General features: G+C 42.9%; 1 protein-coding gene across 7 annotated transcripts in view; it reads left to right on the forward strand.

Annotated features, from left to right (window-relative positions):
* Positions 1–21,155, forward strand: part of PLA2G6 (phospholipase A2 group VI) — a 150,669-nt gene that overhangs the window by 118,795 nt on the left and 10,719 nt on the right. For all 7 annotated transcript variants that reach the window (XM_033929522.1, XM_033929521.1, XM_033929520.1 and 4 more), the window contains 2 exons: positions 11,939–12,106; positions 15,644–15,717. In XM_033929522.1, the coding sequence (XP_033785413.1) occupies positions 11,939–12,106; positions 15,644–15,717 (242 nt within the window). The remainder of the gene's footprint in view (positions 1–11,938; positions 12,107–15,643; positions 15,718–21,155) is intronic.

The following is a 21,155-nucleotide window of genomic DNA, read 5'->3' on the forward strand; positions in this document are numbered from 1 at the left end:
ACAGGTTTTGATAACTGAGCTAATGTGGTCATGGAAGGTAAGATCTCTGTCGATAATGACGCCTAAAAGTTTTATTCTGGTATCTATTTGAATTGGTGTAGATTTGATAGAAATGTTACCTAATAAGGATTCCGTAGTTTTGATAGATAATAGCATACTTCGAGATTTATCTAGGTTAAGAGAGAGTTTATTTGTAAATAACCAATCGTAGATAATGTCTAATTTGTTATTAATTTCTTTTATATCAGAAATGTTTGATGTGTTAATAGGATGGAGAAGTTGAATATCGTCAGCATATGTGAAAATAGTAAATCCTATGGATTGGGCTAGTGTAAGGAGAGGAGCTAGAAAAATGTTAAATAGTAGTGGGGATAGGATCGAACCTTGAGGGACACCGTAGGATTGTGTAGTAGCTGCAGAAGTAGTATTGTTTACACAGACTATGTTGCGACGTTCATTGAAGAAAGATGTAAGCCATAATAAAGCTGTACCTGATATTCCACAGTCTTTAAGTCTGTTGATGAGAAGAGAGTGATCAATGGTGTCGAAAGCTGCTGTTAAATCTAGGGAAATAAGGACAACGGATTTTTGATGTTCATGGTAATATTGAATGATTGATATAAGACCCAATAATGATAGTTCTGTTGAATGACATGAGCGAAATCCAGTTTGATAAGGATGTAAAGAATGGGTTTTTTCAATGAATTCTGTAAGTTGAAGATGAACAATTTTTTCAGCTAGTTTGGAGATCATGGGCAGATTAGCAATAGGGCGGTAGTTTTTTGGTAGTGTGGGGTCCAGATTATATTGTTTAAGTTTAGGAAAAATAGAGGCTGTTTTCCAAGCCGTGGGTACGGTACTATTGGAGAAAGATTTGGATAGCATTTCTAGGATGAAAGGGCCGAAAAAAGAAAAAAATTTTTTTAGAATAGAAGGGGGGATAGTTTCCATAGGATTGTTAGAAGTGTTTAGTGTTTGTAAAGTAAGCTGAAGACTTGATAAGGAGGGTATTTTGAAATTTGAAAGAGTGCTAAAAGAAAGTTGGGGAAAGTCTGTAGAATTTTGAAGAGAGGGGTCGGGGAGTATTGGTCCAAGTTGAGATCTAATATTTTTAATTTTTGTGACGAAGAAAGATGATAATTCATCTGCATTCGGTTGAGTAGAAGGAGGAGGATTTTTTTTCTTAGAATATTTGGAGAGTGATTGGACTATGTTAAAAAGATTGGAAGAGTTACGAGTAGAGGTGATAAGTTTTGAGTAGTATTCTTTTTTTGTTGATTGAACAGTGTTCTTGTAATAAAAAGCTTTTTCTTTGTACATGAGATATAAGTTGTTAATTTTTGTTTTACGCCATTTGTGTTCGATAGAGCGTAACTGTCTACGAATTAAAGCTAGATTTTGATTGAACCAGGGTTGTTGTTTTTTTTGGGTTTGGTTTGAAGAGGGATGTATTTCTATTTGAGGTGCCAACGTGTTAAGTAGAGATTTAGTAGATGTTTCCCATAGTGTAGACTGTTCAGACGCTGAAAAAGTAGAGAAATCTGTAAGGTTTAAATCAAAGGTAGATTGGATTGCCGATAGTGTTACATCCTTGGTCTTGCGAATATTGTATTTATTTTGTTTTTGTATTTGGTTAATTGGTGCTGGGAAAACTTGTTGCCATGTAATTAGTGTGTGATCAGACCAAGGTAAAGTAGAAAATTGAAATTTTTGGAAAAGGTTGGTGTTTGTAGTAGGACAGATAACCATATCTAAAGTATTTCCAGCAGAATGAGTGGGCATTGATATGAGAGGGGATAATGTTAGATCAGATATTAATGTTAGAAATTCAGAGGTGTTGGGATGGTTAGGAGAATTGAAATGGATATTGAAGTCTCCTAAGATTGTAGAATCAGGATAGATAATATTATAGTCTGATATAGCAGATATGAGGGATGAAAGTGATGATTTGGTTACTGGAGGGGGGAGATAGATAAGAAGAAAATTATGGGATAGAGAATGTTTTATGGAAAATTGTAGAATTTCGGTAGGGGCGTATGAGGTGAAGTTAGAAAAGTTTTGTTGGAGGGAAATAGATTTGTGATAAATAACTGCTAGTCCTCCTCCTTTTTTATTTAGACGAGGTTGAAAAATAGTCTTGTAATTATTAGGGCAGGCTTGGGTTATGTAGGCTTCTTCTCCCTCAGTTAGCCATATTTCTGTGATGCATAAAATTTGAAGATGATATTGTATAATAGTGTCATGGATCAAATGATATTTATTTTTTAAAGATCGGACATTTATCAAACCTATATTAAGTTTAGTTGGATTGGTATTAGAAGAAGGAAGGTGAATTGGGTTCAAATTATTGTTAATAGGAATGTAGTTTCTTGGTTGGATTTTTGATAGCGCAAAATTGGAGATTTTCTTAATGGGTCTGTGGCCCCATATAGTAGGGATAGAGGCCATTGAGTTAGAGTTAATGTATTGTGAAGTAGAGAGGGTATTTAATAAATAGGGAGGTAAGGGTAAGGCAGAAGGGAATATTGAGGGATTGTTTAATAGATAAGGAATAAAAGGTAGAAGAGAAGACAAGATTAAGAGATATGAAAAGAGTAGAAATTTAGATAAAAGACAAAGATTTGGTAATGTTTTTGTTTATTAATCCCCATATTGAACAGGATTGGCCCCAGCACCGAACCCTGAGGAAAGGTGACTAGTGGAGTCCCTCAGGGTTCGGTGCTGGGGCCAATCCTGTTCAATATGTATGTAAGTGACATTGCTGAAGGGTTAGAAGGAAAAGTGTGCCTTTTTGCAGATGATACCAAGATTTGTAACAGAGTAGACACCGAAGAGGGAGTGGAAAATATGAAAAAGGATCTGCAAAAGTTAGAGGAATGGTCTAATGCCTGGCAACTAAAATTCAATGCAAAGAAATGCAGAGTAATGCATTTGGGGATTAATAATAGGAAGGAACCGTATATGCTGGGAGGAGAGAAGCTGATATGCACGGACGGGGAGAGGGACCTTGGGGTGATAGTGTCCGAAGATCTAAAGGCGAAAAAAACAGTGTGACAAGGCAGTGGCTGCTGCCAGAAGGATTCTGGGCTGTATAAAGAGAGGCGTAGTCAGTAGAAGAAAGAAGGTGTTGATGCCCCTGTACAGGTCATTGGTGAGGCCCCACTTGGAGTATTGTGTTCAGTTTTGGAGACCGTATCTGGCGAAAGACGTAAGAAGACTTGAGGCGGTCCAGAGGAGGGCGACGAAAATGATAGGAGGCTTGCACCAGAAGACATATGAGGAGAGACTGGAAGCCCTGAATATGTATACCCTAGAGGAAAGGAGAGACAGGGGAGATATGATTCAGACGTTCAAATACTTAAAGGGTATTAACGTAGAACAAAATCTTTTCCAGAGAAAGGAAAATGGTAAAACCAGAGGACATAATTTGAGGTTGAGGGGTGGTAGATTCAGGGGCAATGTTAGGAAATTCTACTTTACGGAGAGGGTGGTGGATGCCTGGAATGCGCTCCCGGGAGAGGTGGTGGAGAGTAAAACTGTGACTGAGTTCAAAGAAGCGTGGGATGAACACAGAAGATTTAGAATCAGAAAATAATATTAAAGATTGAACTAGGCCAGTTACTGGGCAGACTTGTACGGTCTGTGTCTGTGTATGGCCGTTTGGAGGAGGATGGGCAGGGGAGGGCTTCAATGGCTGGGAGGGTGTAGATGGGCTGGAGTAAGTCTTAACAGAGATTTCGGCAGTTGGAACCCAAGCACAGTACCGGGTAAAGCTTTGGATTCTCGCCCAGAAATAGCTAAGAAGAAAAAAAAAAAAAAAAAAAATTTTTAAATTGAATCAGGTTGGGCAGACTGGATGGACCATTCGGGTCTTTATCTGCCGTCATCTACTATGTTACTATGTTACTATGTTTGGATAAGATTGTAAATGGAGTGAATTAGAGTCAGAAAGAGCTGCATGAAGGAGCGCATAAAGGAGCAGGACCTGCTCCTTAGGTGCGCTCCTTGCGCCGCAAAGCAGACGAATTAATAGCTGACTCTACCGGTGGAGAAATGTGGGCGGAGCCGCTGGCGCCGCCGCTTTGCGGCGGCGGTCTTGTTAGAGAACGAGGGAGCCTGTCAAAATCAAAAAGGGTAGACATTAAGTAAATGTGACAAAGGAAAAAGAATAAAAAGAAAACAGAAAGTAGAGAGATATGAGTAAATTATTATTAAAGATACAACTATAAGACTGACATTGAAAAGTGTACATATACAAAGTGAATTAAAAATGTACGTATGAACTAAGGTAGTATCAAATAGTTAAAATAATAAGCCAGTATAAGATGGTTAAAAATAATACTTAACTGATTAAATGAAGGTAAAAGTTAAAATAACAGCATTTAAAATAATAAAAACAACTTATATAAAGTGACAAGACAAGTGATACCAGTTAGAGAGTAAGTGCTGTAGTTAGCTAAAGTACAATAACTCAGCATGCGTGGGATGCAAAGTAAAATGGCGTGCGCCGCAAAGCAGACGAATTAATAGCTGACTCTACCGGTGGAGAAATGTGGGCGGAGCCGCTTCGCGGCGGCGGTCTTGTTAGAGAACGAGGGAGCTGATTAAATGAAGGTAAAAGTTAAAATAACAGCATTTAAAATAATAAAAACAACTTATATAAAGTGACAAGACAAGTGATACCAGTTAGAGAGTAAGTGCTGTAGTTAGCTAAAGTACAATAACTCAGCATGCGTGGGATGCAAAGTATCAGCGGTAGCAGGAGGCTCTTAACCTCCATAAAGGGAGCACGTCTCAAACAAATGGTAACGGAGCCCACTAGGGCCCAGGCGATCCTCGACCTGGTACTCACCAACGGGGAAAGCGTCTCAGAGGTCTCAGTAGGAGATACGCTAGCCTCCAGCGACCACAACATAGTATGGTTCAACCTTAGGAAAGGCTTCCCTAGATCAAACACGAAAACAAAGGTACTCAATTTCCGGGGCACAGACTTTGCACGCATGGGAGATTTCATTCATCGGACGCTGCAGGACCAAGCGGAGACCAATGATGTAGAAGCTAAGTGGTTAACACTGAAATCAACCATACATGAAGCAACTAGCCGCTTCATAAAATCAGTAAATAAACGACAAAGAAACAATAAACCCCAATGGTTCACCGCGGAGATCTCGCACCTCATTAAGGAGAAGAAAAAAGCGTTTCTCTCCTACAAGCGCACGGAGAAAAGAGAGGCAAAGGTAGAATATAGGACCAGGTCTACAGCGGTCAAAATGGCAGTTAGGGAGGCAAAACTTCGAATGGAAGAAATTCTGGCAAAAATCATTAAAAAGGGGGATAAATCCTTCTTCAGGTATATTAGTGACAGAAAAAGGAACACAGGCGGGATAGTACGCCTTAGAAGACCGGACGGAAGTTACATGGAAGCAGATTCCGATAAAGCCGAACTACTGAATGAATACTTCTGCTCAGTCTTCACCTGTGAGGCACCGGGACACGGTCCACAGTTGAAGGCAACACAAAGCACAGAAGAGCCGTTTCAGAATTTTGAGTTCACACCAGGTGAAGTTTACAGTGAACTGGCAAGACTCAAGGTGAACAAAGCCATGGGACCAGACAATTTGCACCCAAGAGTGCTCAGAGAATTGAGCGATGTCCTGGCGAAACCGTTGGCTGAGCTATTCAATCTCTCCCTAAGTAAGGGGAAAGTTCCCCTGGACTGGAAATTAGCTAATGTCGTTCCTCTGCATAAAAAGGGTTGCAGGGCAGAAGCTGCGAATTATAGACTGGTGAGTCTCACATCAATAGTGTGCAAACTCATGGAAACACTAATTAAAAGCAAATTGGACACGATCTTGAATGAAGGGAATCTTCGGGATCCCAGTCAGTTTGGATTCACCAAGGGTAGGTCCTGCCAATCCAATCTCATCAGCTTCTTTGACTGGGTAACAAGAAAGTTGGACTTGAGAGAGTCTTTGGACGTCGTGTACCTGGACTTCAGTAAAGCTTTTGACAGTGTCCCACACCGCAGGCTGCTAAGCAAGATGGAATCGATGGGGTTAGGAGAGACACTAACTGCATGGGTCAATGATTGGCTGAGTGGCAGACTTCAGAGGGTGGTGGTTAATGGTACCCTCTCTAAAACATCGGAGGTGACCAGTGGAGTGCCGCAGGGCTTGGTCCTGGGTCCACTCCTTTTCAACATATTCATAGGGGATCTGACTCAAGGGCTTCAAGGTAAAATAACACTATTCGCCGATGACGCCAAACTATGTAATATAGTAAGTGAATGCAGTTTACAGAATTATATGGCGCAGGACCTGCTTACATTGGAAAGTTGGTCCTCAACCTGGCAGCTAGGCTTCAATGCTAAGAAATGTAAGGTCATGCACCTCGGAAGCGGAAATCCATGCAGGACGTACTTCTTGAACGGAGAAACTTTAACTAGGATTTCAGCAGAACAAGATTTAGGAGTAATCATCAGTGCAGACATGAAAACTGCCAATCAAGTGGAGAAGGCTTCATCTAAGGCAAGGCAGATATTGGGTTGTATCAATAGAAGTTTCGTCAGCCGAAAGCCTGAAGTCATAATGCCGTTGTACAGGGCCATGGTGAGACCTCATCTGGAGTACTATGTGCAATTCTGGAGGCCACATTACAGTAAAGATGTGTGCAGAATTGAATCGGTTCAGCGGACGGCCACCAGGATGATCTCGGGGCTCAAGGGTCTCTCGTATGAAGAGAGACTGAACAAATTGCAGCTCTACACTCTCGAGGAACGTAGGGAGAGGGGAGACATGATCGAAACATTTAAGTACCTCACGGGACGTGTCGAAGTGGAAGATGATATTTTCTTTCTCAAGGGACCCTCGGCCACAAGAGGGCACCCGCTCAAATTCAGGGGTGGAAAATTTCATGGCAACACCAGAAAGTATTTCTTCACAGAGAGAGTGGTTGATCATTGGAACAAGCTTCCAGTGCAGGTGATCGAAGCAGACAGTGTGCCAGACTTTAAGAATAAATGGGATACCCATGTGGGATCCCTATGAGGGTCAAGATAAGAAAATTGGGTCATTAGGGCATAGACAGGGGGTGGGTAAGCAGAGTGGGCAGACTTGATGGGCTGTAGCCCTTTTCTGCCATCATCTTCTATGTTTCTATGAGAAGGAGACAGCTTAGAAGAGATCCGGAGTGCCAGACCAGAAAAGTCCCCGGTGCGGCCTCAGCTGAAAGTAATAGCTAGCCCCATACGCTGCGGATCCTCTTGAAGAGAATACCCCCAGGATGAGGGAAACAATAAAGAGCAGAGATCAGCGCGAACACGGCCCATATACAGGGCAGGGCGCCAGAAGGCCACAGAGAGGAAGCAAAAAGGAGAGGAGAGAGCAAGAAAGCATAGAAAATAAAACAGCCAAGAAAGAAAGTTAATAGAGATAAAACCATCTGAGTAGGGTGCCACCGGAATGCATTCCAAGTCAGGATTCCCGCTCACTGGAAGTTCTCCCGATCAGGCTCGGGTCCAGAAATGCAGCAGGCAGTAGGCTACCTACGCGGCACTTGCAGCTGAATGGCACAAGCCCCCCCCCCCCCAGGTGTTTGCACGCAGGTTTCCCTCATTCAGGGGGCTACTTCAGGGCTTCAGAAAGGAAGAAATAGAGAGGAGGGAATTGATTGCAAAGAACAAAGGCCAAGCAGGCACTGCAGGTACCCTATGCAGTATGGCAGTATGCTGGGGAAGGGAGAGTAAAGAAAGAACGATGAAATAGAAGGGTCTCTAGTCCAAGTCTCACCGGGCAAAGTACTCAGCAGTCACAAGAAGGTGGCAGGTCCAGCCGCTCTTGGGTCCAGTGTGGGGGTGACGGTCTGCGGAGTTCCCAAGCGCAGCAGGCGTAAGGCATTCAGCCCAGCAATCCCTCGAGGAATGTGTATATCTCTGCCGGGGTGGAGAAATAGAGTGCCCGGTTGTTATGGTGCACTCGAAGCTTAGCAGGGTATTGCAGAGCAAGGCAGAGCTGTCGCTGGTGGAGTTGAGTGCAGTACGGGGCCATCGCTCGTCGCTGTTCTGATACTCGCGGAGAATAGTCCTGGAACATAAGTATTCTATGTCCCTCGTAGGAGACAGTGCTCTTTGATTTGTAGCTGGCCATGAGCTGTTGCTTATTGGCAAAGTTAAGAAGGCGGGCAATCACCGGGCGCGGTCTTTGATCTCCCTTCCGGCAGATCCCCAGCCTATGCGCCCTCTCAACCAGCAATGGGATGCTTCTGGTGTCCATACCCAGCTCCTTAGGCAGCCATGTAGAGACCAAACGGGGCAGCTCCGCATGGGTGAGAGACTTCGGCAGGCCTATAAGCCTAATGTTGTTCCAATGACTCCGGTTCTCCAGGTCTTCCGCTCGGTCCTCCAGCCGACAGCACTTCTCCTCAAGCGATTGGGCCCCCGCCTCCAAAGCCACGGTGCGATCTTCTTGCATCGACACCCGATCTTCCACGTGCTGCAGACGGGTGGCTTGCCTCTCCACCGTGTCTTTTATACCATCAACCGTAGATTGCAGCCGGGTAAGTTTATCATCCAAAAAAGCCGTTAGGTGCTTTTTCAGCTCCTCGAAGGCATCGGCAGGCAGTGTAATCTTGGCAGGAGTCAATGGGCCTCGAAGAATTTTAGCAGCCTTCGAGATTCGAGTCGGCATAACGGGTCCCACCCCAGCAGAAAACAGGAAGAGCAGATAGCCTGGAACTCTACCTAGCTGACAAAAGCAATTTCAGGTCTCTAGGACTGGATTAGGCAGGATAAAGCACATAATACAGCTCCAGGGTCGGGAGAGGTGGCTAGAGACGTCCGTTCAGGCTGAGTGCATCACGTGACACACCCCCCCCCCCCCACCTGCTAAACTGGTTTTGACCTGTTTAGCGATGATCGGATTTGCCGAGCTGATGCACAAAATGGCTCACCGTGTGGTTTTGTGCACAATCGCTCATTCACCGATCAGGCCATGCAAACAAGGTCATTAATATTGAAATCCAGCTTCTGAGAGTAAACACATATAATACAGCCTCACACGCTGTTTCTACGTTTGAACAAATACTATGGACCTCTTGCACCCGGGACACTAGTTAAGTATTTTCATGTCCTTACTGGGGCGGTGCATTCATCATTGGTCCTTAATGTACTGTTTGAAATTTTTCAATATTTATTTAGTGTATGTATATGCCTTCAAAGATGACTGAGTGCATCGCATGTAAATAAAGAAAGAGCACTTAACTTGCTTAGCCCGACGGTAGCATAACCGTTTCATATCGCTGTTTCCTCAGGGGCAGCGCTGCTTTCTCTGTGCTCATTTCTGTAGCATGACACTAACAGCAGCCATCTGTTGATTTTTTTTCAATGTGAAAGTGTTACCTAAAAAAAGAAGCCTTATTATAAAAACATTTTTAAACTGGAAAAACTTTGCCAAACTGCCTACGTCAAATTTCAGATGTAAAACCTATATTCTTCAGCCGGAGCGCTACTTTTTTGAGCCTGGCTTCTTAATTGAAACAAGATGGTGTCTCTTTTTAAATAAAACACCATCGTTACTAACCAATGAAAAAGCATTGATGTCATTGATCTTCCATCTTTAAACCAAGCTGACTATATATACTCTTGGAAGACAACTATTGTCTTCAATTTTGACGTCATCTAAATGGTCACAGAGCGAAATAAACTTACAGTTTTCGCAGATCATACACTCAGTTCTAAAATGCCAATATTGCACACAAATCTTTACACTCAAGTTTTAAAATTCAATTTGCAGTGATGCTTGAATGGCTAGGTATAAAATACCTTCCACTCCATATAGTTATTGATCCCTAAGGGTTCCAAAGTTTGCAGTCTGTTGATCCAACTCTGTTCGTGTTGTGTTAATGACTTATCTCTTATCTTCTGCTTTGCTGTTCCCCTGTTGTATATCAATGATTAAACAGCGCAAATCTGTAAAAGTGTGATTTTTATTGAGGCAATGCTGAACCATAGGTGCCTCAGTTCTTTTCAGTTTAAAACTGGATCTGTTCTCATTCATCCTGGTTTTTAAACTGTGTGTCGTCTTACTTACATAGACCTTCTGACATGGACAAACTACTACATATACTGCAAACGAAGTGTTGCAATTGCTAAAGTGTTTTAGTTCATAAACTTTACCATCCAGAGGTTTACTAAATATTTTTGATTGCATGGTAATGCTACAACATTTGCAGGACCCACATTTGTAGTGTCCAGTGATTCCAACTGATTTTTGCATCTGTGGTAGATATAATGAACTCAAAATTTATTTTAGATTACAACCTCTATTGTACACTGTTATTAAAGGTTTGTCCTGGAAAGGTGGATGTGTTTGAACAATCTTCCAGTTTTTTTGTACGATCTTGTTCAGAGCTAGGCTGGCATTCGAGTATTCCATAATCTACAGCCTTAGCACCCTGAGGTTGTGGGTTCAAATTCCACGCTGCTCCTTGTGACCTTGGGCAAGTCACTTAATCCCCTCATTGCCCTAGGTACACTAGATAGAGTTTGAGCCCACTGGGACAGATAGGGAAATATGATAAAGTACCTGAATGTAAAACCACTTAGGATATAAGTGGTATATAAATAAATAATAATAGCAAAAATTTGAATACTGTTGTCTAAACTGTCTTGAACTACATTTGATTCTGCTAATAAATTGTCTTTCTGATTGTATTTAGTAGGTTGTATGCTTTATGTAAAACCTTTTTGTTGTACCCTTGTTTCTATAACTCACTTGTTAATCTGTGTGAATGTCTCTTGAATTCATTATCATCACTGTATATTCTTCTAAATCTTAAATACTGAGAGAATGGTAAATTTTCTCAAAGATGTCTTGGATGGCAGCTATCATTACTCAAAAAAGTATTTATCTGTGTCCTTCTTGTACACTGTGGTTGCAAAACCTACTGGTGTTTGAGAGATATTAACATCTAAAAAAGCAATGGACTCGTATGAAAAATTTTTCGTGAATTGTATATGAGAATTGCAGATATTCAACCATTTAAAGAAATCCCAAAATTCTTCTACTGTTCCAGACCACAATGCAAATATATAATCTATATACCAGTTGCTTACCTGTCCTACCCATAGTTCAGCCCTGAAATTAATATGTTTATAACATACTATACCTTTTCTTTTTTAATGGGCATCCCCGACAACAACTGTGGTCGGTAGGGGGGAGCCGACAGAATTTTTTTTTTTTTTAATGAGTAACACACACAACATCTGTGTCCATTAAAAAGAAAAAATAAGGTTCCCTGTCCTGAACAGCTGAGTGGCAGGAGGCTGCTTCGTGGCTTCCCCTGCCTCTCAGCTGTTCAGGCTTCCCTTGCTGGTTCTACGCATGTGTGAAAGTCGCTCTCACAGCAATTCATCAGCGGGATCATGCAGGGATTATGAAGAACCTCCACTCAAATCATTTGCATGCGGTCACTCTTTTGGAATTGGCCAAAAATTGTACCACAGCGGACCCATGCGGTCTTACTAACCCTGTTTAGTGCATCTAGGCCTGTGTGTGAAATCACAGACCCTAGGACATGGTGCCCACTAGAGGGACCAATCATTCCTATTTCCACAAACATCAGAGCGAGTATTTTGGGAGCTGATTTTTAAGTGATTTCATATCCGGTCCCACCCCTTATATTCAGCCCATTTGAGAAGCATATGTTGTAGAATAGGTCTCTTTCATCTGTTCTGTCTACAGTTTTTAAATTTTCATTGTGGTCTAGAAATCTTTTTTCAATGCTCTATCCATTTCATTATTTCTCTTTGGGAAAAAAAGTTTCAACTGGCTTGTCATGTATCCAAGTGAAAGAATGATAAATAAAATAATTTAATACGGGAGAAAATCAGATCTCTTAATTTCTCAAATCTGAACTGATATTTTTGTCTGTTTTCTGACAGGGTCGAGGAGATGAAATGAAGAAGCTGGGAGTAGTAGTCTCCCTAGGGACAGGGAAGCCCCCTCAGGTCCAGGTGAACTCGGTTGATGTCTTTCGGCCCGCCAATCCTTGGGAGCTGGCAAAAACAGTTTTTGGAGCACGAGAGCTGGGAAAGATGGTGGTGGACTGTGTGAGTGTCATACTTTCAGGAGCAGTTCCCAGCAGGGATTAGAACCAGGGTCTATGGAAGTACTTCTACCAAACAGCTGGAAAGAAAGCTTGTATTTACTTGTTCATCAATATTTTTTTAATTATTTAACTATTTTTTAAGTTGTTGTTTTGATCTCTCTTCCTCCACCCCTTCAATGCATTTTAGATTATAGTATTCTCATTTCAAATTCTAAGAAACAGTGGGAGCTGATTTTATGGTTTTTGACATCCTGACACCTGGAACGCGCTTCCCGGAGAGGTGATAAGACAGAGTACAATTCTGGGGTTCAAAAAGGGACTGGATGACTTCCTGGAAGTGAAGGGGATAACAGGGTACAGATAAAGGTTTACCTTACAAGGACGTTGACCGAGCAGGGTATGGACATTTTAGGTTAGGTAGGGAACACTTACAGGTCATGGACCTGGGGGGCCGCTGCGGGAGCGGACTGCCGGGCACGATGGACCCCCTGGTCTGACCCGGCAGTGCTTATGTTCTTATCCTTTTAAGAATTCTGCGATTTTTCCTGGGAACATGTCTGGGTGTACCCTGTTTTGCGTGATTTAATAATAAACACAAGAAACTTTAAACTTGCAGGGGTAATTTTTATAAAAGGGCACCTCTTTTGTGTCCTGTTTAATCAAAGACTTCTCCACAGTATGAGAGATAATATTCAAATCACATCAAGAGAAGCTGTCATCCGCTCCAAATATTCAATAGGTTATTAAATTTTATGTGGCTCATCAGAAGAGTGAGGACACTCAAATCTTTATTTAGGTCAAATAGTTTCTCTTCATTTATCAGTCTCAATCAATCCATTTTCATATTATTTTTATATCAATACATTTTTTATTAAAATAAACCCAACATCAAAGCAGTATATGCAGAACCAGCATACAATAAACAAAGACAACCCACATAATTCATTCTGCTATACAAGGCCCAGTGCATATACCCAACATGGGTCAACACTACTCATACTGTGCAAGTAAAGAAAACAACATTGCACATAGTACCCCACAGAAATCCTCCAACTCGCCCCCCCTCCTCCCTATGAACATCCAAAGACCCCACCAAGCTCCAGTCCCCAGCCCCTAAATATACTATCCACAGCCCCTGCCATCCTCAAACCCACCCAAAAATCCACCAACCATCAAACCTGAAGTTTTTCAAAAAGCAAAGCCCAATCCCGTTGATGTACATCAAAATAACCATGCAGTTTAGCTGTTACACATTCCATATGAATTTTCATATTATTTTTATACTATTTTTACTTTTCTTCTTTTTTTAAATTCTAATCAAGCACCCATAAGTTTTTGACATATATAAACTATTATAATAGATTTAACTTGCATCTTGGAAGAGATGGATTCACTTCAGTCCCAATGTCCTTTGATGAAACATACAATATTTGGCTGCCAAGCAAGACTTTTCCATTTCTCTAATGATCATTTAAGCTCTAGCTCTGCCTCAAGGAAAGAAATCCACGCTAAAAATATTTAAGATGAAAATTATCGGAGAGGTGGCCAAATCTTGCTTGGCAGCCCAAATTATTGCATCCTCCATCAGAGGACTATTGGACTGAAACGGATTCATCTCTTTCAAGATGAAAGTTAAATCTATTGTAATAATTTATATGTCAACAAGTTACATCTGTTTTGAGGACAGTATAAATGTGTGTGTACTGTATATGTGGGGACACTTATTTTATAAAATATGTGCACGCCACAATGTTTTTAGTTTAGATGGATAATCATAATTCTTTAGCGCCTCTCCAGACTGGTACAGTTCACTAATGGGTAATAGCTCACCATGACCAGAAGGTAGAGACTAAGACCAAACTTTTGGCTGTAATACTAATAGCTGTGCTTCCCTCTATATAACCAGTCTGTTCTCAGTCTCCAGCAGGTTGGGTGAGCTATGCCAGTTTTCCCTTGATCAGTGTAGGGCTGTTGGAATTTGTGTAGTGCTCCTTGTCTCCATCTGGTGCTGGACTGAGCTTGGGGGAGACTCTTTCGGGGGTCCTTCTGACCTCAGGGGTGTCGCACTCGATGGGTCACAAGTTGAGACTCTTTCCCCCTTCTCCCCAAAATTTTTCTAGAGGTGCCTCAGCTGTAAGCCTTGCCACCGATACCAGCAAGGCATATTGTTTAGAGAGCCAGTGGAGTCTGTTAAGAAAAAAAAAAAATCCTGAGGCAGTGCCAGTCTGAAGGGAACGAGAAAAGTTGAAAATTGCTGGACTAAGGCCCTGATACTGCAAAGTGCTCCCAATTGTAGGTAGCTGTAGACGTCCTACAGCTGTCTAATCAGCTAATCGAGAGGCACTTTTTCTAAAAAAAATGCTCCCCAGGCAGGGCACCTATATTGAAGGCGCTTCCAGGGAACCTAGAGAGGCCCGCAAGCCGCCTAAGCTCACCTAAGGCTAGGCGGTAGCCTTAAGCGAACCTAGGTGGCCCTACTCGTCTCCCTAGCAGAACGGGAGACGCTTACAATGTAGGCTAGCAAAATGCTGGCCTACATGGTAAGTAAACGCGGCCGCTGTACTTAATCATGGCAAGGATCTCCCTACCGTGATTAGTATAGCGGCTGCAGTTGCGGCCGCAAAAGTCTCCCCTCCCCACAGTGATCGCGGCAGAAGAGTGCCCAACCACTCCTGCCGACCCCCCAACGGCCCTCCCAACGATCGCGGCAGGAGGGTATCCAACCCCTCCTGCCGACCCCCCACCGACGCTCCTGATGATCGCGGCAGGAGGGTACCCAGCCCCTCCTGCCGACCCCCCCAATGGCTCCCCCTTAAGATCACAGGCAGGAGGGTGCCCAAACCCTCCTGTCGGACCTCCCCCCTAGCGAACATCACCACCCCGGAACCCCTCCTTGACTTTACCAGCAAGTTGGACCAGACAGCTCCTCGCATGTCCGCCCAGCAGGTCTACCTCTGTCCAAATGAGGTGGGCCTGCCCCTACCCTGCCCAACCCACAGGATCCTAGGACCTGATTGGTCCAGGCGCTTAAGGCCCCTCTCGCTAATCAACCTAATTATCAGACAAGAAAAAAAGCCCTATATTACTATACTATTTCTTTATTTGTCTTACTTAACAAAAGCGTCTTGGGTATGTATAGATATGGTAGAAAATATCCAGTTTGTCTGGCTTAATGTTAGACCTTGCAAACTACAAGTTGTGTAATAGAGGGAATTGGGTAGTAGCAGTGATTTGCTGGGGGCTCAGATAATAGTGGAGGAATTCTGGAGTGCTGAAAATGCTTTATTTGGCAGTGAAAAACACAACACAGGGACAGAAACAGTGGACATTCTCCCAGTGACCAGCTATGGATCACTGCATTTTCATCAATCTTATCGATTTATCTAATGCTTTAATTTGCTGGGGTGGGTGGATTGCAAGGACTCAAAATATATCTTAGCATAAAGTATGCCAGCAAGTCAAAGATCTTTTTCCAAAAATATGTTTGCCCATTCCATTTTTTTAAACTGAATAAATACCCTGAATGTTTTTCCTCTAGTGCACTGATTCAGATGGCCGACCTGTAGACATAGCACGCGCCTGGTGCGAAATGCTGGATGTGCCATTTTTCAGGTAACTGTAATTTATAAATATAGTTAAGTACTTCAGAGGTGTGGAATACATCTGGCCATCCTCCAAGAGCCACTCCACACTGTGCTCCATCCAGGCTGGCTCTCTTCTCCATCTTTGGTTTCCCAGTGAGGAGTCTTGTGTGGACCACAATAGTTTGGCTTTGCTGTTTATTTATTTATTTAGAATTCTATCCCGTTCTTCTAGAAGATCAGAATGGGTTACAAGTAGACATTCACAATCGTTTGAAAACAGACTAGTCATGACAACAAGTAGGTTACAGTAGACAATAACAGAGCTTATTCTAGAGACCAGACTGGTCATAGCAAAGAGTACTAGGAGAAGTATATTGAGGAGGTAGTTTTTAATGGGCCAATTGGCGGAAGAGGAAGGTCTTTACTGCTCTGCGGAAGATCATTAGTAAGTCTAGCGACCTGATCTGTGTGGGTAGTTGGTTCCATAGCTGAGGTAGAAAATGGCTGTAGGATCTTTTGTACGCCGTACTCATTCGGAGGGATCTCCCTGCAGGTATGCCGAGTCTTTGTTCTGCTTTGGAGCGGAGGGGGCAGTTAGGTGTTCTTCCCGTAGCTTACCTAGTATGGGATAGGAAGAACCCTGGGGGACACTAACAAAGTCACAGAATAGACTCTTGCTTGAGGAAATCCAAATGAAGGCCTTTTATGGGTAGATCTTATGAACTATCTGCTTCTGACTTCCCCTTCAGCGGTGAAACAATGCAGTAATGTCCTGTGATAAAGAGGAAGCGGCATCTTCTGAGGATGACTCAATGCTATCATGGATGCAGTCAACAGGCAGCACTATCAAGCTGTGGTTACACTTCCCTCCTTCCAGCACACATGGGCCCCATATCTAGGTTCCAAAACTGCTGTTAAGCAATGTTTCCTGAGTGAATTCAAGATTTATTGAAACATGACCTAGATCCCATTTTCAAGTGTGACTGCATTATTTTATGCTAGATCACTAAAAGGCTTTGCAAAGGATCCAGGTTCCTCCAAGCTCAGAAAGGTTGCTCTGCTGTCCCACTGAGTATATTCAGTTTGAGTAGAGTATCACCTTGATACTTCCCAAGCAGAGCCTCACTTGGTGTGCATGGCATGACTTAGTGGCAACTTAGTACAGTTACAGTTGTGTGCAACTTGAATCTTTTTGGCCAACCTGAATCTTTTAATAAGCCACTAAGGGCTGTATTCTGTAACCGGCGCCCAAGTTATCGTCTGTCAATCATTCAAAGGCGCCGGTTACAGAATCATGCCTATTCAGTCCAGATAGACGGAAAACCCTGGCCTACATTTCAGCTGCTTATCTTTGCCACTAGACCGCAGCAGCCGATCGTGGCAGGGACTCCCCAAAGCTGTGATTCTATGACCGGCGCCTAAGTCGAATTGCCTGTCAATCATTCTAGGGCGCCAGTTACAGAATTGTAACTTTGGGAAGTCTCTGCCACTCAGCTGATGGGGAGGGGAGAATTTCCCTGCCGCGATCAGCTGAGTGGCCATGGCAGGGAACCCCCAAATCCCCCCTGCAATATCCCAGCAGGAGGGAGCCCTCATTCCTCCTGTCACCTCAAACCCCCCCCCCCCCCCCCCCCCGCTAACATCCCCAGCAGGAGAGATGCCTACTCCCTCCTGCCACCACCCCCCCTAACATCCCTGAAAGGAGGGATGCCTAATCCCTCCTGCCAGCAACCCCCACCGAAACTCACCTGGACCCCACCGTGTACCCTTTTCTGAAAAGCCGACTGGAGGGATGCCCACTCCCTCTGGCTGGCAGGCCCACCTCTTCAGAATGGCAGGCCTTCCCTTTCTCAGTCAGTCTGTATATAAAATACTTTGAACAATACAGACTTTGTGATATTTTGAGGCTGAAGCAGCAAGTTATTGTGGACCCAAAAAACAAGAGGTAAAAGCAGAAAGCAGCAGACACATGACCTCCAGAGTTCATGCAAAAAAATAAAATAAGCTTTGCCTTGTCACCCTTGTCTTGTTAGGTCATACTCAAATAGGAGTGACAGTAGACAATGCAAAGTAACTGTCACTATGAGCCAAACTGATGGTATAGTTTCCACTAGATATCTTGAATAGAATTCTTCATATGGTGCATAATCAAAGTCTCTTTGCCTTTCAAACCCATATGCATCAGTTCTAAGATATGAAAAATAAAACTGGAACTGTTTTATTTTTGTGACAGGAATTCTGTACATGTTACTTATCAAATATATGTGTACAATTTATTTTGATTTGAATCTATATCAAAAGATTACACTTGCATTAAGATTAGGACATTAGCTTTTCAATTTAACTTAATGGGTCTCAGATATGAGCCTTTTATGGGGGGGAGGAGAAACTCAACTTTAAACGTTAGGAGCAAAAGCAAAGAGAGAGATAGTTTTGTAATAGCTTTAGACATGGCATTTGAAGTCTTTTGCTTTTCAAATGGTATCTGTTATTTGATCAGTATCTGTTATTTGATCATTGCATTTAAGATCATTGCTTAAATGCATGCTCTAAATGAAAATGTTTAGAACCATTGGATTAAGGCACACCCTTATCTTACTGGCTTTTTTCAAAGCAAGAAAATCCATTTTTTAAATGACTCATCTGTATACAACCTAAACGATTTTGCAATTGGAACCAGAGGGAGGTCTAAATTAATTGCAGCCTTAACCTTCTGAGCATGTTGGAGGTCTTCCTCTGCCTCTTCTCTTAGCTCCTGCTTGTCTTGCTGCTATGCCACTGCTCTGACATGGAGGGCTGGGGCAGGGCTAATGTAATTGCAGCTGAGAGCCAACTGCCATTGCAAAGACAGCCTGCCATTGTGTGGCACAGGGGAGGGGCCATCTTGTCATGTTCCTTCTGCTTACAGTCTGCCACTGTATGTACACATTCTCTCTTCTCTCCTTCCCTCCCCTGCCACTTGACATCACTGTTACAGGTTCAGAAATGGCTAATAACTGGAGTGCTGCCAGAGAGCTGCGAAGAAGCAGCACAGCAGCAAGAGGTAGGATTCAGAGCCTAGGAGGAGGAAGTCCCCCATCACTGTTCCACAATGACATCTCCTGACTACGTTCACTGTAAACATGCACTAGGTTTTGGAATCAGCCTGGCCTGTGGGTTTTCTAGCTGAGTGTTGTCGCTACAATAGGTGGGCTAGACTGTAAATGAAAGCTTGTGGTGCCACAACCTCTGTCTAGGCCAGCCTCAGCTGAACTGGAAGCTCAGAGGCTCAGGAGGATTCTACTTGGCTAAAATATACTTATCCTAGGACAAGCAGGCAGCATATTCTCACATATGGGCGATGTCATCCATGGAGCCCAGTACGGACAGTTTCAAAAACTTTGTGACTGCCTACACCATGCGTGAGCGAGTGCCTTCCCACCCGTAGAGGCTTGAGATGCGAAGAAGTTTGTTTTTAATTGGACTCCATTCAGTTTTGTTGCCTTCACGCTTCATGCCTTTTTTCATTTTAATTTCTGTTTAATGTTTTCCTTACTTTAAAACTTTACAGTTAGGAAGTTTACTTTCCTTTTTTTCTGAAATTTTGGGTTTTATTTTTGACTAGTTTTTTCTGAACAAACTATTCCATCAAAGTTCTCTTCTGTCCGTGCGATGGGTTGTCACGGTCACGGTCTTTTCTGTTAACAACTTTTCAAACAAGGTCATAGCAGTGTTGGAGGCCAGAAACACTATTTTGATTTTTGGGGGATTCTTCTCCTTTCACACTTATTTACCTTACTGCGGGAGTGGTTCTTCGGCACGCACATAGATGATGCCAAATCCTCGCATCCATCGATCGACATCAGTTTTGACGTCAGCATTGCGGGACATTCCGGCATCTGGGAATTCGGCTAAGAGATCATTTGCTTCCCAACAAGCATCACAGGTCTCTACAGCATCAAATCAGTTGATGCAGACCAAACAATGATGCCACCACTCCCTAGCTTTGCAGGTTGTCTCACCTTCATGGTGTGCATCCTCATCTAGGTCACCCATTCCGAGACAACCTGCTGCACTGATGGTACCGGCTGTTGAGCCTATAATACTGGTGCATACTTCAGGTCTCTACAGCATCAAGTCAGTCAATGCAGAACACACATCGTTGCCGCCGCTCCCCAGATTCACAGTTTGTTTCTCCTTCATGGTGTGTATCGAGGTCAACCATTCTGGGACAACCTACTGCACTGATGGTACCGGCTGTGGAGCCTTTAGTATTGGTTCATACTTCAAGGTGTCGAAGGTCTTGCCAGCATTGAGTCTTCATATAGACCATACATCAATGCCATTGCGCTCCAGCTTCACAGATTTCCTTTTTTTCTTCGGTATGTATCCTTATTGACAGTTATCTACTCCAAGTCAACCTGCTGCACCAAGGGGTACCGCCTGTTCAGCCATTAGTACTGGTGCATGCTTCAAGGTGCTGTAGGTTTCAACAGCAACCAGTTATTTGATACAGACCACTCAACGACACCACTGTTTCTTCAGTTTTCTATGTGCATCGAGACAACCTTTTGCACTGATGGTACCAAATATTCGCTTACTGATACCGGTACATGTTTCAGAACAAACCTGCAGAAGGAAGTTTGGTACATCATACTCAGGCTCACATATGTTCCCTTGGTACCGGCCCACTGCGATTTTAACTACGAGGCCTCATAAGTAGCAGGGTTAGCTATCCATCAGAGTTCTTACTATTTATGAATCTTCTGAGCGCTTCCCATCGACCAGACATTGATCTTATATCAACCTTCTGGTTCTTATCAACACATCAATCCACTATTTTGAAGCATTGACAGTCTTCTCCAGTGCATCATTTCGCATGTGTTTAAGTGAATAAGAGATCCTCATCATGGTCTTCATCAGCTCAATACCGAGATCATCCTATTTTTACTCAAAGACTAGACTTTTTAACTTTAATTCAGGCTTTGCTTTGGCTTTACCTATGCCTGACTCTTCCAGCATTCCTTTAGAACTGTTTTTAAAAGGAATTGCTTCCCAGGACCAGATCTTCTTCAGTAGATCTTTTCTTTCCTGGATATATGACGAGCTCAGCACAGTTCTGCTTTAAGTTTAAAGTTCTTCCTGACTCACTTGCTGAGTTCCTACATGTTAGAACAGCGCTTCAATTTCTTTTTACATACCAGGCTTACTGATATTTAAAAAATAAACCAAAAACATTTGGGACACACTTACATTTTACGGTTTTCTCATGAACACTAGACTCCTGGTACAGGCAGATTCCTGTCTGTGGATACACATACATTCTGGCAAAGAAATACCTATGGCTCAGTGGTTAAAGGCACTGCTTCTATCTTCTAAAGGGCATGGGTTCAAATCTACACAACTCCTAGTACCTTAACAGCTTCATCGTCATTATCAAAAATTTATATTGGCGAACAGGGATTTTGTTTTTTTCCACTTTCTTCC

Source organism: Geotrypetes seraphini, chromosome 2 (assembly GCF_902459505.1).
Source record: "Geotrypetes seraphini chromosome 2, aGeoSer1.1, whole genome shotgun sequence".
NCBI classification, from domain to species: Eukaryota; Metazoa; Chordata; class Amphibia; order Gymnophiona; family Dermophiidae; genus Geotrypetes; species Geotrypetes seraphini.